We start from the raw sequence: 17,420 nt of genomic DNA on the forward strand, positions 1-17,420 counted from the left end.
TGTGCTCCCCAAAGGTACATTCACTCGCTTATTTCATTCAATACCAGGTTGATTGAGTGACAAGCTTCAGCACTGAAATGCCAATTTAAGTGCTTTCAGATGCCCACTGATTCAGCCAGGAAGGTTTGTGACATAAACAATGTAGCTACGGCCATTTCATAATACTCCAACTACAAATACAGATACAATTTTTAGCTGAGTATCAGTAACAGAGTATTTTTTACAAACATTAGGCTTACCACAAACTGTGAGGTTCAGTATTTCTTATATATTAATGTCTCGTTTAGATTAGGCAATGATTGCACCAAGATTTATTTCAATTCATTCATTCAGTTCATTATACCAATGCCCAGATACTTAATTGCTTCTGTTGCCAGTTGGAAATCCTCAGAGTTTAAGTTATTGCTTAACAAGGGTAAACTTCATTAGTCTTATAAATTCAGTTATTTGCATTGCTGAAGTATTCTTCACCACGACAGAACAGAGCAGCAGGAGCTACTCCTGCTGTATGAGTATTTAGATGAGAGATATATTCCACCAAAAGCAGGCAGCAGGAGCTCCTGAAGGACAAAGGCAACAAGACCAACACTCACCTGCAAGAAACAGCTATGCAGAAGGCTACACACAGATGCAGATCAAACATAAAGATCCCATTAACCTGTCTTCTATCTAAGGAAGACATGAAATAAGTCTTTCCTATCTCACATCATACAACCACCAACCATTGGGGGTTTTATATACATCTTGTCAACCCTTGACTTCTCCTCTACCTTTGCGTGGGCTTCCTTGCCCCAGCACTGGCTTCTGATGGTCCTCAAAGTGTATCCTACAGAATCAATCTGCAAGACACTGGTTTCAGGCTGCGCATTACAGTCAGAAATCACCTGAGAAGTCCTGGCTGTCTTCATGCTAAGTAACAGAAAGAGTAAATTCACATACAGGCACCACCATATTAATCCCTTTTTGCAAGGTTCCTCATCATCAGAAGTACAAGAAATCTCTTTTGAAATAGAAAGGTTGGGGTTTTTTAAAGTACTGATAGAGAGATGTGGTGCTGCTTCCCATGTGCCAGTCAAGAAGAGCTGGGGCATCTACACAAGGCTCTATGCAGATGACAAAAAGCAACGCAAGTCAAATGCTCTTTTCCTTTTATAATCGTTCTTTCTCTAGCACTGCATCAACTCTTAGTTACCTAGCCCAAGAAGCACAAGATTTTTTCAATTGCTTCTTGATTCAGTCTGTTACATCTTTAATGCCTCAACTGTAGAGAGAAATAATTCTAAGCAAACAAAAAGAGGAAGACATCCCTCATCTTAAAAGAAAACTTCACTGACAGCCTGCAGGAGAGCATTCCTTACTGGAACGGCAACTGAGTGTCTCCAGTTCACTGACAGGCCATCTAAGGTTAAGCAGAAAATTAGCAGACACATTCCTCATTAGAGTCACCTGCCATCAAAGGGACAGTAATTCTTTGCAATGCTAAGACAGCCACCCTTAGGACCTGCCAGACCTCTCGGAGACTAACTGTGGAGCACAGGAGAGTTTCACAGCGCAGCAGAAATATGGTTGCTGTGCTAAAGCCTCATCGGTCATCCCCAGGACAGAATCACTGCACCACCAGGACTGGTCACACAAAGGACCTCCCCAACCTGCCTCTCACTTCAATACCACTGCAACACTCAATAAATCAGAATCCCTTACTGCTAAGTGTAAATACTCAGATGCACATGGACATTTCTCTCTGTAGTTTATAAATCACATTCTCAGTGACGCTTGGCTTATTTGATCCCCATGCCCTGGCTATGTGTATTACTATTTATCTTTTATTGATAATTCATTACACTTACTAGTACTTACTGTAATAACCCAGGATGTCACTACCTGGATAACCCAGGATGTCATTACAAACACTTTTCATTCACCTACGCTTACTCTTCAAGTCAACTAATCACTCCATTTATATATTGTGAAAGACAAAAGGAAAATTGCAGTTTCTCATCCCTCATTTATTTAAACACAAAGTTAAAATGCCTATTTGAGAGTCTGTTTAAAACTCCTACAGGTGTCAGTATGAAGTGCTTTCTACACCAACAATACCTCTTATTCAACAGCTGTATGCCAAGTAATTAAAGTAACACCGTAAGCCTGGGTGTACCTAAATCTTACAATTTACTATTTAGTGTTTTATAAATTTATAAAAGACAAAGCACACAGAGCAAGAAAAAAAAAAACCAAAACCACAGCAAGCCAGTCTCTCCAGATTGATGAAGATTTGGGGGTCCACAGACTGGGCTAGACCAAAGAAGCTGCTGTCTCCTTTATCTTATTTCTATCCGTGCCCTCAGTTGAGCAAGGTCAAGCCTGGCCACAGTGCTAAGGAACAGCAGGAGCCAAAAAGCAGGAGCCAGTTCCAGGAGCCAAAAAACGCTCCCTGAAATCACTCCTGACCTAGCACTCTGCTTACCCTTAGTGCTTCGTTACTGCAGGTATCACCCCTGATAAAAAGCAAAGCTAACAACTGACAATTTGGCTGTTGTTAAAAGCAGAGGTGAATCTGCTGCAGGAGGGAGATGTTACCTCGGTGTTTTTTGGAGAGCATTGCATAGGACATGATGTCCTACCTACTTTACAATCACGCTGAGGATGAAAAAAAGCCTGCTCACTTCCCTGCCTGAAAAGGGGCGTTATCCTGGCCATCCCCACAGAGACATTTGGGTCTGGCAGATAAAAAGGCACTACATAAGTGCAGATTATCAGCAAAATGTAGCATAAGACAACACTGTGCTGGATCACTGTGTTCTTCCTCTGCCTGAGCAACTCCTTTTAGCAGACATAGAGGTTTAGGAACAGCCAGAACAATTACCATCCTCTTCCTCCTGTTACATTAAAACTACAGCCTTCTAGCCACAACGCAGGTGAGCAGAGTGCCAGCAATAAATCATCTAAACATTGGAGTGGAAATAAGATGGGTTTTTAGCAAAGAGTCTATTTTCAGAGCCTAATTGCAGCCACGAGCTTGAGTGACACTGCTGGTGCCACACCACTTCCATATTTTGAGAGAAGATACGAGAGTCCTTGATTTATTTCAAACGTGGCATGGCTCAGTAAGGACCACCTCAGGCAAGTACAAATATCCACTTTTCTCCTCACAGTTATGGAAACAAGCTTTGAGCTTCATTGCTCAGAGTAGGTGTGCTCAGACTCTGGCCCTTAAAAACCTCCTGAGTCCTGCAGGCAGCTACCTTACCACCAAAAGATGTGACTGTGCTGTCATAGCAGCTCCTCTGCTATGTTTTGTATGTGAAGCATTCAGGAGAACACAAAGATAAGGAGAGCAGCATCCCCTGGCCAAGAATGCTGTCCCTAGAAGCCCTCCCAGAAGCTGAAAACATGTTTTCACTCAGGCTGGTAGAGTCAAGAGATTCCTCCTTGCAGCATCATCACACAAGGGGAAGCCAGGCAGCAAAACCCCACCAAAGGCAAACAGCCCACGATGATGACTATGGAGGAAAACTCTTCAGCCCTGAGCTTTTTGACACCTCTGGCTCTCAGCAGCAAAGGAGCTCCACAGGGAGTCAGCAACAACCATTCCTTCCATTCAGCAGAAGCAGGACAAGCAGTAACGCTTTGCAGATCTTAAACCCATCTGCAGGTAGTTATCCCAGGACTAAAGCAGCATGAGGATACAGGCAAAATAAATAAATAATACAATATAATAATCTCTATTACCTCTGCCAAAGGAATCTGGCACTTCCTGTCACTGCAGTCGTCCCTATGAAAGCTGCCACCATGAGCCTACGCCTGGTCCTGGGGTGATGAGCTGTCCCGTGGTAACGCCGGGCAACAGCGGACAGCCCTGCCGCGACGGGGAGAAATCGAAGGCGAAACATCCTGTCAAATAAAAAGAACACATCAGTAAAGCAACAAACAGTTTCCAGTTGCAGACTCTCGCCCTAACCCTCAACCAGAGGCTTGCTCATATTTTTTTTTTCTAAAATTGGAAAGTTACAGAAAATAACTGTCACAGATCAGGCTTGCTCACATTTTTTTTCTAAAATTGGAAAGTTACAGAAAATAACTGTCACAGATGTTTATTAGCTGTTCTGAAATCGGTGCGTCACCTGGCTAATAAATAGCAAATTACAAGTATTACAGATGGGCATACACCTGGCTGACACGACTCGCCATCACATCCCAACTACTTATGCAGCTGCTCCTACAACATTTTTCAGATTCCTCTTCAGCCTTTACCCAGCACGCTTTGTTACGAGGAAATATTTGCACACTCCCGCTCAAGTGCCAAGGCACGGAAAACGCAGGTAGATCTTAAAAGCAACAGCAAATAAGAGCCATTTGGCCAGAGGACAAGACACAGCTGGATTTTAAAAGGCAAAAATAAACCAAATAACAAGCAAACCAACTACACAAAACCCCAACCCAGTCATTTTAAGTTTCCTTAAGAAAATCCCACTGTTCTTAAATCACTTTTTTAGCTAGCCTGGAGCAAAAACAAGTTATATTCAACTTCAAGGGAAGTTTCACAGTGTCAAAACTCATAAAATACAACCCATGCCCGGTTACACACACAAGGGTACAGGGACAAATGGGAAACCAGAGCGACAAATCTAAACGTTGTTACCGCAGAGAAATCTGAACTGCAAAACCATCCCCTCCTCACACACAGCAGCGACAGGGGAGAAAGCAATTTTTGCTAGCTCACCAGATTGAAGGTGAAGGGTAAATGTTGACTTTGAAAAGAAAAGGTGCTGCATCTTTTAGTGAAATAAAGGTTTCATTTCTAACTGACGCAAATTCAATTTTCCGATCGTCTCAGTCAGTCTTGAAAAAAGGAAATTGGGAACAGAACGGTAAAAGAATTCCGAAGGCCAGCAAAAAAATTGGAAGTAGAGAGAGCAGCAGAGCAGTGGCCCAATTTTTAACTTTAGTTCCCCATTCTTGCTGTTCCATTCAAATATTCCTAGCCAGTGAATAACCACAGAATGCAAAAATAGAGTCCCATTTATTGGTTTCTACTTGCTTCTGCAACACAAGATGCCACCATACCGTTCTGCTAAACCATTAACTCCCAACAACGAGGATCTTGGGACCGTTTTGCGCAAACACATCTTAACATCCATGGTGTGTTACCCCATTTCAGCTATAAAATCCCATTTTCTGCCGGTTAAAGCAACACGCAGCTCAGGATTTCATAATATGAACCAGTGATGCGAATTTAGGGAGGGGGAGAGAGGAACAGGGAGGGAAGACTCATATAAATTTTTCAGCAGATAAACTGGAGTGCCAGAGCTCAATATCTTTTAAGGCAAGAGGTGGTGGAGATGCATCTGAAGATTTCGGCAGCACAATCAAGAAACAGGTGGCAATGGGAAGGAAAGCACAGATAATGAAATATCATTAGCAAACCCCCTTATCGGTGATTTTTATCAGATCTAAGGCTTTTGCACAGTCCTGGGACAAGGGAGATGGGAGGGAGCACCAGCAGGCTGGGACCAGCACAATCAAGAAACAGGTGGATATGGGAAGAAAAGCACAGATAATGAAAAATCATTAGCAAACCCCCTTATCGGTGATTTTTATCAGATCTAAGGCTTTTGCACAGTCCTGGGACAAGGGAGATGGGAGGGAGCACCAGCAGGCTGGGACGGAGCTGGCAAAGCCACAGGGTGTCTATCTCTCACCACCCTGGTTTATGGGCAAATTCCATGAAGTTTGCTGCTCACAACCAGTGCATCTGAATAGTATCCACTTGATATTCATCTGCACACACATTAAAAATCAAGTTTGCAGTCAGCATTACCATTTTGTTTATTCCTTTAAAAGTAAACAGGCTTAAAATTAAAGTTCTAATGGAATCCAGCCAGCCAACAGCATCTATTCTCCAATTTTCTCCAGCTCTGAACAATAGAAGATTTTGTAATGAGGAACAGCTCTGATTTCAAATTTAAAATTAATTCCATCCTACACAAACCTGATGTTCCCATTTCATCTCCAGGGATAAATTTCTGTTACGTATGCAGAGAAAAATCTGCAAGTGTTATTTTCACCAAGAAGCATCATGTTGTCCTTACTTGGGTTCCCCATCCTAATTGCAGCTTTATATGCATAAGAAGTAATGGATAAGGGAAGCGTTGCCAGTATCATTTAATCAGGCAAAATGAAAATCAAGCCCCACAGTGCTTACTTCTGAGCTTGAAGAGATTTTAACAACATTTCAGATTGCTGGCTTAAGAGCTACAAAAATGTTTGCTCTGTCTGAGCCCTAAGAAATATTAAATTATCCGCTTTGTCCAGGACATCTCCATAATTCATGGTGCTGGGATGTTCACCCAGACAGTGCTCACGTGGTAGCAACCACCCAAGAGAGCTGAAAGCAGTTCCCATTATAACAACCCTAAAAATAAAGAGAATCTTTGTCTCAGAACAACAACAACAAAAACACACATTTCGGAAGCTGAACTTTCCATGCTTTCCATCTGCAATATTAAAATCTCTCATAATTTTTATTTTTTTTAAATCAAAAGTGTTATATTTGGTATGTTTTGTTAAAAACTCCAGACATTTAAGTCAATATCACTCAAGAAAGCTGGCGTTCTCTTTTCAAAAGATTAAAAATAAGCATCTTGCCGTAACTGCAGCAATGAAAAGCTTAACACCACGATCTGCAGTAGGGTAAGGAATAAAACTGAGATAAAGTATAAAACTCCCACAAACTGATGTGATTACAGCTTGCAATAAGAAATAACCTCAATTCTTGCGTGATTTAATGCAATAAACGATTTGGGGTTTTTTTACAGGATACAATAAAGTAGCTCAGAGAAAAAAACCACTACCAAACTTAACCGCCATTAATTCCAAAATAATGAAAATAAGGACATAAAAGTTGTAATGACATCCTAGCATTACTGCTACAAGGAATCTGTAAATCATATTTTTGTTTCTAAAAGATAAGCCAGTCTTATCTTAAGTTCTGGTCTGAACAGCTCTACAGTTACTTTCAGAGGTTGAATTAATACCCTTGGGCAAAAGAAATAGTTGGGGCTTTGTTCCAAAAAAGAATTACATGTCTGCTTTTATTTATGCTACATGACATGGGTATTGGGTTGGGTTTTTTTTAAGCAGAAGAGTCAACTGAAAGACTTGAAGATTTAATAAAAGTTTTCTTGACTCCACCAAACCACTATCCTCAAAAAACTGAAAAAAATAAACCCAACCAAAAAAAAAAAGTCAACCAGCCCCAAACCCCCACCAAAAGAGATCTGACAGCCCATCCCACTACCTGGCTCACTCTGTCCACCACGTTTTTGTGCCCCAGCTCCATGGTTTAAGCTGTGTTTCTGCCCCAGCAGCTCTCATGATCATCAGGTAAGGGCTCAGGGCCCTGCTCTGTGGGGACACGCAGCTGGCAAGATGGAACAGCATAAAGCCTCACGTATTTGTAATTTAGCATGAAACATGACATCCAGGAAACCCAGACACGACAGGCATCCTTCAAACTGAGGACATTCAGATGGCTTTAAAAGAAGAAATGCAAAATTATTTCGACAGCTATATACATTCTGGCTTGATGTGGATATTTTATTTCTCCAAACAATGATCTTCTGCCTGCTAACCTATTTTGCAAGGAAATTCACACAGGCTCTCTGCTTCTTCCCCTTGCCATGTCCAGAGCATCAGCAGTTCAGCCCTGGATTTTTCCACTGCAGATCCCAACACTCTTGCATCCTTTTTCAGATACCAAAATAAAAGAACAAAAAGACTTGCTCCCATTTTTCCAGCACCCTAATTAGCTGATGTTCTCAAGACTGAAAGCGCTAAGGAGCCCAGTCTGGGAAAAGGGACTTCTTTGCACTTGGGTACCCCACAGCACTGAACTTTTTGTTGTCCTTTTTGGCAATCCAGAACAGCCTCGGTTTTTAAGATGAAACCCACTTAAAGCAGCTTTTTGATGTCAAAGCTGGCCTCAGTGGCACAAGCATGTGAGAGGGAGAACAGTGACTGAATAAGCTGATGGGTGTTTAATTTTTAATCAGAGAAGGGTTCACAGGCACCTTTTATTTGAACAGATTTACTAGGGCACGGTAAGCTTGCGCATTAGTGCAAAATGTCAATTGTAAATTTAAATGAAAAATATTGTTATATAGTAAGATCTTCTCAAAAAAGATTTGCATTTATGAGGCATTTCTCAGGCATAAAGGCTTCTGCAGGGACTGCAGTCACTAAGAACCAGATGAGCTTTATGGAGCTGTATCTTTATTAAAAAGCAAAGTCTGACTTTGCCAGAGCACACCAAGACATCCTGACCCAGCAGCCACTGCAGGAAAATTCCTCACTTACTTCCATCTCAGCCCCTGACCATCAATTACACCTCACCCCTGCTCACTGGAGACAGTGACACCAGCTCCAGAAGGCCCTGGTGGGGTGCCCTGAAGCAGAGAACCCAGCAGCAGAAGAGTGAGGGTCTCAGCTCCCAGCTCTCCTCGTCTCCTCCTTCGTCTTATCAAGACTGTTATTGGGAAAAGAGGAAGGAAAAATTGCAATGAGGAAGAAAGTACAACAAATAAATCCAAGGGGAAGGAAAAGTCAAGACACAAGGGAAAGGATAAAGTAATCAGGAGAGAAGTTCCACCATCAACATTAATATAGAGATACTTAAAATAATCTGAGATATATAAACCCAGGGGAAAAAAACCAAAGTCTTAGCATCAGACCTGCCTCCTCCAAGATTAAGTTAGTAATTTTGACTTCTCCTCCCCCTAGTTCTCCGTACTCGCCATTTACAAACTGGTACAAGGGAGAGAGATTTCTACAAAGATAGTTCCCACAAAAGGTGCCCAGAGGTAGATTCCAGCTACCGAGGCATCTGGATCCACTCCTTCCCCAATTCCCAAGAGAAACCAAACAGTTCCTGCTCTTTTCCCCTCCTGCAGCTCCAAATTTTCACCTTACCCGGTGCAACTTTCAGATAAAGGATTACTTACATTACTGAAGTTATTAGCTTACTAAGATGCATAAATCAATTTTGGGAATGAAAATGAAATCTAGCAGCAAAAGTAATTTCTTCTCAGGTATGAAATTGGGGCAATATTTAATCACATTAATTTCACCGGAAAGGGGAAACCACATTTGTTTCAGAGCACAATTCAAATTGATTGAGAGTCTACAAAGCATCAATCCATAACACGCTGCCAGGTCTTTAGTAGAAACTTAACATATAGCCTGGCAATTTCTTTTTAACAGTCGCTGTGGTAAGGATTCACTTCTTTCCTAAAATCCTCAGCCCTGAAAATGCCCACTTCCCAACTCTGTAACTCCAGTCAGTCATCACTCATCTTCCCCTGAGGGGCACCAGTGCCCTCCCTCAAATACCCAGGATTTAGTATTAACCTTCACCCTGCTCTGCATGCAGCTGCAATTAAAGCCATTGCATTTCACAACATGTTTAAAAAAATCCAGTCTAATATTGTGCTACCAACCCATTTTGGTGTTCTGCAATCCCCCTGCCATTGACATGGCTTATTTAGTCTAACAATTTACCAGGATGAAATCTATTAAGACCCCATTATTTATGCCACCCTTATCTCATGAGTTGCTTTATTCTGCCAAATTGATCTATTTAGCATCGTTAAGACACAAAGTGAAAGTAAAACAGCAAGACCACGGCTAGTTGAAATCCAATTTGTTAAGCTATCACTTTTACACATAGGTGATTTTCCCCTCAGTTTGATACAAGTATCCTTATTATTAGCTGTGTTTAAATTAAGGGAAACGTAGGTTTCTCTGTTACTATCAGTTGGCCTAATCCCTCCTCACCCCACTTTCAAGCTCCACATACCCACACCTGAGCTCTCACTGCTTGAAAACAGTCTGCTAGGAACTGTGGATCACCCTGAGATAGCAAGTGCTATACAGAAGAAATAACCACCTCCCCTTGGGCTGTACAAGCCGCCCATGTGGGTTTTTACCAAGCCACAAGAACTTTGCCTTAGACTCGAGCAACATTAACCAGAGAAGAGGCACAAACCCCAAACGCTGCCACACAGAGTCCAGAGCAAAGCAGACACGACTGAAAACAATTTTACTGATCTTTAGCACTAAGTAGTGATCGTAGAATCATATGGGGTTGGAAGGCACCTCTGGAGATCATCTAGTCCAACCCCCTGCCAGAGCAGGTCCACCCAGAGCAGGTTGCACAGGAACGTGTCCAGGTGGGTTTGGAATGTCTCCAGAGAAGGAGACTCCACCACCTCCCTGGGCAGCCTCTTCCAGGGCTCTGCCACCCTCACAGGAAAGAAGTTCCTCCTCATGTTTAGATGGAACTTCTTATACTCAAGTTTGTAAGTCATCTGAAAAGAAAGCAAAAGCCTCACTGGGCTGTGAAGGTGACAATTCAAGAGGCTGGAGTTATCTGCAGATATACGACCAGCTCCAGAAAAAGACGTATTTCTTTTCGGAGGTAGACAGGTAGTGGATCATCTCAGAATTTGACATGGTGAAGTCTGTACCTCTTTTCCTCTCCAAAAAGGAGGGAAAAGATTTGTAGACCCACTCAGAAATTGAACATCACCTTACAGTAATTTCTCCCTTTCCTATTCTATCTTTTTAATAGAAACATCACCTACCCCGGCCACAGCCATTTGCTTCTTTAGAAAATGCCTCTCCTGCCGAAGTGCGACACTTCGATGGCACATATCAAAAGAAGTTTTAAATAAAAATCTTCCTGAGACAAAAAAGTTACAGCATCTGCATTTCATCTACCAGATGGTGATTTCTTGGGAATTCAGGAGAAGAGCACTGGTTCCCCCCACAAAAAAGAAAAGCAAGTCTGAGCTGCTGCAGTTGTTTTTCCAGCAACGCATTATTGGATCAGCTCTAACTTCAGAGAGAAAAAAAGAACACAGATAAGCCTGGTTAGTGCCTTGTGCTTTTATAACATGACCCCAGGAGCTCACTTTCACAGCACGAAAAAGCCAGCAACAAATATTTAGCTCCATCCAAGGTGGCCAGCAGATAACACGTGTGCTCACGTGCTAATCTGCAGCAAACACTCCACTGAGCAGATGACCAGATGAGTCATGGTGCCCGACCACTACCACCCACCACCTCTCTCTCCGCAGCCATGAAACCAAAAAGCAAAACATCCATTGGCCGATGGAGGAGTTCTATTTGCAGTCCATCAAAACTTCAGCCAACAGAAAAAAAATAATATTACATTAATGTTAATGGAAATCATAGAATCATAGAATTGTCCAGGTTGGAAGGGACCTTTCAGATCATCTAGTCCAACCATCAACCTATCTCTGATAAAACCCATCACTAAACCATGTCTCTAAGCACTAGGTCAACCCGGCTTTTCAATCCCTCCAGGGATGGGGCCTCAACCCCTTCCCTGGGCACCCCAGTCCAAGGCTTCAGAACCCTTTCCATGTCAACATTTTCCCCCATCTCCAATCTGAACCTCCCCTGGGGCAACTTGAGGCCATTTCCTCTTGTCCCATCACCTGTTCCTTGGGAGAAGAGACCGACCCCCCCTGGCTACACCCTCCTTTCAGGGAGTTGGAGAGAGCCAGAAGGTCTCCCCTCAGCCTCCTTTTCTCCAGGCTGAACACCCCCAGCTCCCTCAGCATCTTCTCAGGAGACTTCTTCTCCAGACCCCTCACCAGCTCCGTTGCCCTTCTCTGGACCCGCTCCAGCAACCTTAAAAGCACATGATAAAAGCCAAAGTTACAGATTATAAGAAGAGGTGTCAAAAAAAAAAAAAATCACCTCCTCCTACCAGTGCTAGAGGGAGGCAAACTACCAGAAAACTCCAATGGATGGCAAGGCAGATGCACACACACAGAGCATCTAATACAGTGACAATCCTCATGGATTCTTTACCACCCACTGGCATAAGGCAGGCATCAACTCTTGCAGATCTTCCTTGTGTTTGTATCGTAGCTAAGATTTTAGTGAAAAAAATACAACTACTCTTCTAGCTCTTGAAGCAAAAATGCCAGGGAAGGAAAGTTTGCATCAAACTAATGAAAACACAGATGTTAAAGTTGTGGTACATAACACAGCTAAGTCTATACAGATACTAGGTCTGATTTCGATGTTGCCACAAGACAGGCTTTGTCTGCGTCACAGACTGCAAATTAGGAAGCTACACAGATTCCCAGGGCTCATGTTTCAAGCACAGGTCAGCTGCAGCATTCCTCATCTCAAACCACGATCTTCTTTCTTGCTGTCTACACGAGGATCCTGGATTTCATTTCAAAGAGCTACAAACACTAACAGTAACAGGAAAACCCAAAGAATTTGAGCTCTAGAGACCCTGGTGACTTAACAGAAAACTACACACACCAGATAAGCCAACTATTTTCTATTCAAAAAAAACAATGAACAGAACACCACTACATTAAGCCACTGATTTGTTTGTGGCAGGTAGAGAAAGGGTGACAAGCTGTGACAGGCTGCAGGGACAGAAAGGAAAGCATGTAAGGAATCAAAGGTTGTTTATACATAGCATTTAAGGCCACACATTCACAGCTATTATAAACCAGCACAAGCAGCTGGCCTGCCCCTAGCTGTGTATTCCCACCTTGTGCCCAATGCAGCACAAAATTCCCAGTTACAGGGATGAGCACTTTTGTCCACTTCATCTTCTCCTGCCCCACATCCACAGTAGTGCCACCCCAGAGAAGATCTCTTCACACAGCAGCACTGCCAACTCTGAGCGATGGTGGGACTGCAGTTAAAAGCTGCTCTCAACAGAGGTTAAATCCAGGTTGGATGAAAGGAAATTCCATGGCAGGTTTCTTTGGCAAAAAAAAATAGTCACTGCACTCACAGACAAGGTAACAGGCAAAGATAACTCAGAATTTACTAGCCAAGGACTTTTCAGATAATGCTACGGAAGCTGCAGTAAAACAATGCACGATCTGAACAGTCAAGTTGTCTATTTTTTCCTATTTCATTGTATCTTAAATCTTTCACTAAGGGGCAAGCCTGCCAAAGACTTTTGGGTGCTTAGGCAGACAAAGTGCATTTCAACCCAGATTTGCTATGAGTCCTTGCATTTCTTACTAGAAGCATCAAACACATCGCCCTAAAGGGATATACAGCCATCCTCCACATTAGGTGTGTTGCAGATGGCAAGGCTACCTCTTTTCTCAAAATAGTTCTGCTTTAAAAAAAAAGGTCAAAACATTCTCCTCGAAGGCATACAACACTCTACAATATTCAACAACCCTGGGTAACTGTTTCCTACCGAATTATCTCAAACAGCACCATCACACCTAAAGTCGCATCTACACCAAAATACTTTGTCACTACCACCCCTGCCATTTCCCAGCAGGGACACACAGCGTCTGGAAATCTAATAAAGAAAGTTTTGTGTTGTGGTACACAAGCATCCTCAGCCCTACTGCAATGAACTGCATTAAAATACCGGGCACCAGTAAGGCCACTGGAAACTTGGGAAGGATAAATCAAGTACTTCTATATCCCAGCTCACTCCATTTCAAAGAATGTCACTGCAGCAAAAGGAACTGCACGAAGCCAAGTGTTTTTATAATAAACCTAGCACGATTGCTACAGAATGTATTTTGCTCAAGAAATGCAAAAAACCGGTTGTTTCCACATTCCAGATCTAAGCATAGCTGATGGCTCCCTCAAGTATCACCTGAAAAATGCAATGCTTATGGTACGCTCCTTCAACAGCCTTCTAAGACTTCAAATAATCTGCAAATCTTGCAGTTTGTCCCATTAAACTTCCCAAGAACAACAGTACAATCTCTTCTCTGAAAATGCTACCACAAGCTTACCCAGAAACCTGACTTCTCAGCCCGAGAGACGCAAGAGGATGCTGTACAGAGAAGTTACACAAAGAACAGTAAGGCACAGGGAGCTCCAGAGAGCCCCCAGTAGGCAGACATTATTGATGTAAGCAAGACACACCATTCTTTTTCCTCCAGAGCATGAAATTACAACTTCTTCAGTTCAAGAAGCATAATGGATATCCCAAAAGTTTCTGCAGAAAATGGGGGGTTTGGAGAACAGGCCATTTCCACGTGCAAAGAAAGAACAGAGTTTACACGAGCCTAAGGTACAGTGCTGAATATACACATTATACTCTAACACACCAGAAATTTTCTGAATACCAGAAAATTTAAGAGGATGGCTATAAGCCACAGGAGCCTCCATGCCCTCTTCTGGCAGCAGCTACTGGCTAAAGAAGCCGTTGCTGAAACTGGTGGCCACCACAACCCCCCCTCCAGTGTCCCAGAGAAACAGGCAGTGATGACACCAGAACATATTTGCCTCGTACCCCTGTGCTGGCCAAGAAATGGTTTGTTGCTCCAGGTGGACAAGGACACACAGTTTAAGCTTCTTTAGTTAGCTTTGCTTGTTGCTTTGTTTTAAAGATACCTCCCTATGCTCAAATAAGTTTTTACTGAGTGCACAGAAATAGTGAGTTGCACTGGGGGTTTGAGTCTGGGGTGGTTTGGGGTTTTTTATATATTTTATGAAAATGGCACAGCTGAGGTTGAGTTCACGGGAAGCCCTAGGGAGCAGCCTTGTTCCACAGCTTGCTCCTCTGCTGTTCCACAGCTGCTCCTCCTTCCAAACCACACACCACTGACCGAGCCTTCCAATGGAAGGGTCAGCACAACTTTTCACGCTGCAAAAAGGCAACCTATTTTCCTACAGCTTTAGGGAAAATCCTAGGTGAACACTTCACAACAAAGAATAACTCCAAACAGGGCAGATTTAAGGGCAAATATCAGCCAGGTAACTAGTTCAGCAGACCTGAAAGTCCCTGAAAGCAGGGCCATGGCATGCTGTGAGTTACACACCCCAGCAGGCAGCAATACCATCCTTACCTGTAGGGCAAGCGTATTGGCTCGCAGGCTGTGGGTCAGGCGGTCACGAAGAACAGTGGGAGTTATATCTCAGCAACTGCAGAGCTGTGTTCTAAAAACAAGAAAGAAATACAATAAAGATCACAACTCTTTGCTGCCAGCAGCCTGCTGCACAGAGTCTCCCTTCTGGCAGTCATGATCTGCTTTGACAGTAGCTATAACATACAGCAATAATTCACACAGCCCTGGCAGCACCACAAATAATCCCCTACAGAAGGTCAAGACATTCTCCTCGAAGGCATACAACACTCTACAATATTCAACAACCCTGGGTAACTGTTTCCTACCGAATTATCTCAAACAGCACCATCACACCTAAAGTCGCATCTACACCAAAATACTTTGTCACTACCACCCCTGCCATTTCCCAGCAGGGACACACAGCGTCTGGAAATCTAATAAAGAAAGTTTTGTGTTGTGGTACACAAGCATCCTCAGCCCTACTGCAATGAACTGCATTAAAATACCGGGCACCAGTAAGGCCACTGGAAACTTGGGAAGGATAAATCAAGTACTTCTATATCCCAGCTCACTCCATTTCAAAGAATGTCACTGCAGCAAAAGGAACTGCACGAAGCCAAGTGTTTTTATAATAAACCTAGCACGATTGCTACAGAATGTATTTTGCTCAAGAAATGCAAAAAACCGGTTGTTTCCACATTCCAGATCTAAGCATAGCTGATGGCTCCCTCAAGTATCACCTGAAAAATGCAATGCTTATGGTACGCTCCTTCAACAGCCTTCTAAGACTTCAAATAATCTGCAAATCTTGCAGTTTGTCCCATTAAACTTCCCAAGAACAACAGTACAATCTCTTCTCTGAAAATGCTACCACAAGCTTACCCAGAAACCTGACTTCTCAGCCCGAGAGACGCAAGAGGATGCTGTACAGAGAAGTTACACAAAGAACAGTAAGGCACAGGGAGCTCCAGAGAGCCCCCAGTAGGCAGACATTATTGATGTAAGCAAGACACACCATTCTTTTTCCTCCAGAGCATGAAATTACAACTTCTTCAGTTCAAGAAGCATAATGGATATCCCAAAAGTTTCTGCAGAAAATGGGGGGTTTGGAGAACAGGCCATTTCCACGTGCAAAGAAAGAACAGAGTTTACACGAGCCTAAGGTACAGTGCTGAATATACACATTATACTCTAACACACCAGAAATTTTCTGAATACCAGAAAATTTAAGAGGATGGCTATAAGCCACAGGAGCCTCCATGCCCTCTTCTGGCAGCAGCTACTGGCTAAAGAAGCCGTTGCTGAAACTGGTGGCCACCACAACCCCCCCTCCAGTGTCCCAGAGAAACAGGCAGTGATGACACCAGAACATATTTGCCTCGTACCCCTGTGCTGGCCAAGAAATGGTTTGTTGCTCCAGGTGGACAAGGACACAGAGTTTAAGCTTCTTTAGTTAGCTTTGCTTGTTGCTTTGTTTTAAAGATACCTCCCTATGCTCAAATAAGTTTTTACTGAGTGCACAGAAATAGTGAGTTGCACTGGGGGTTTGAGTCTGGGGTGGTTTGGGGTTTTTTATATATTTTATGAAAATGGCACAGCTGAGGTTGAGTTCACGGGAAGCCCTAGGGAGCAGCCTTGTTCCACAGCTTGCTCCTCTGCTGTTCCACAGCTGCTCCTCCTTCCAAACCACACACCACTGACCGAGCCTTCCAATGGAAGGGTCAGCACAACTTTTCACGCTGCAAAAAGGCAACCTATTTTCCTACAGCTTTAGGGAAAATCCTAGGTGAACACTTCACAACAAAGAATAACTCCAAACAGGGCAGATTTGAGGGCAAATATCAGCCAGGTAACTAGTTCAGCAGACCTGAAAGTCCCTGAAAGCAGGGCCATGGCATGCTGTGAGTTACACACCCCAGCAGGCAGCAATACCATCCTTACCTGTAGGGCAAGCGTATTGGCTCGCAGGCTGTGGGTCAGGCGGTCACGAAGAACAGTGGGAGTTATATCTCAGCAACTGCAGAGCTGTGTTCTAAAAACAAGAAAGAAATACAATAAAGATCACAACTCTTTGCTGCCAGCAGCCTGCTGCACAGAGTCTCCCTTCTGGCAGTCATGATCTGCATATTAGTGCCCACACATATTGACCTCAGTACTTTCTTCTCAGACTGCCCACCAAATAAAGTCAGGAGGGGCAAAAAATAAGGTCATGCAGCTGATTGATTAAAAAAAAAAAAAAAAAAAAGTGTGTGTACTAATTCCTGAGAGTTGGTTGGGTTGGGTTTTTTTAATGATGGTGAAAAAATGTAGATTTCTCTATGTGTAATTTCTGTAGCGCTAATGCTTCAGTGTACTGACTTCTTGGCAGTCGGTATAAAAATTTCTGACATTTACATAAGTAATAGTCAAACCAGGTCTTTGGAAAAAGTAAACCAAACTATTTTTCAGCCGTATTTGACAAAGAGGTGGTGGTGGGGGGTGTTTGCTAGGATTTTGTTTGTTGTTTTTTTCCCCTAACGTCTCTCTGTCTTTTAA

At 43.0% G+C, this 17,420-nt stretch overlaps 1 protein-coding gene across 4 annotated transcripts in view; it reads right to left on the reverse strand.

Moving 5' to 3' along the window:
• MICU1 (mitochondrial calcium uptake 1) overlaps positions 1–16,906 on the reverse strand; it is a 125,129-nt gene extending 108,223 nt beyond the window's left edge. For 3 of the 4 annotated variants that reach the window (XM_014940505.1, XM_014940503.1, XM_014940502.1), the window contains exons 1-2: positions 14,886–14,988; positions 3,730–3,891 (exon numbers count right to left, since the gene is read on the reverse strand). In XM_014940505.1, the coding sequence (XP_014795991.1) occupies positions 3,730–3,890 (161 nt within the window). In that variant the 5' untranslated portion in view covers position 3,891; positions 14,886–14,988. Of the gene's footprint in view, positions 1–3,729; positions 3,892–14,885; positions 14,989–16,826 lie in introns of those variants that run through there. The other variant, XM_014940501.1, reaches the window with a different exon arrangement.
• Between the last annotated feature and the right edge of the window lie 514 nt (positions 16,907–17,420).

This window comes from Calidris pugnax, unplaced genomic scaffold (genome assembly GCF_001431845.1).
Source record: "Calidris pugnax isolate Ruff unplaced genomic scaffold, ASM143184v1 scaffold39, whole genome shotgun sequence".
Classification (NCBI taxonomy): Eukaryota; Metazoa; Chordata; class Aves; order Charadriiformes; family Scolopacidae; genus Calidris; species Calidris pugnax.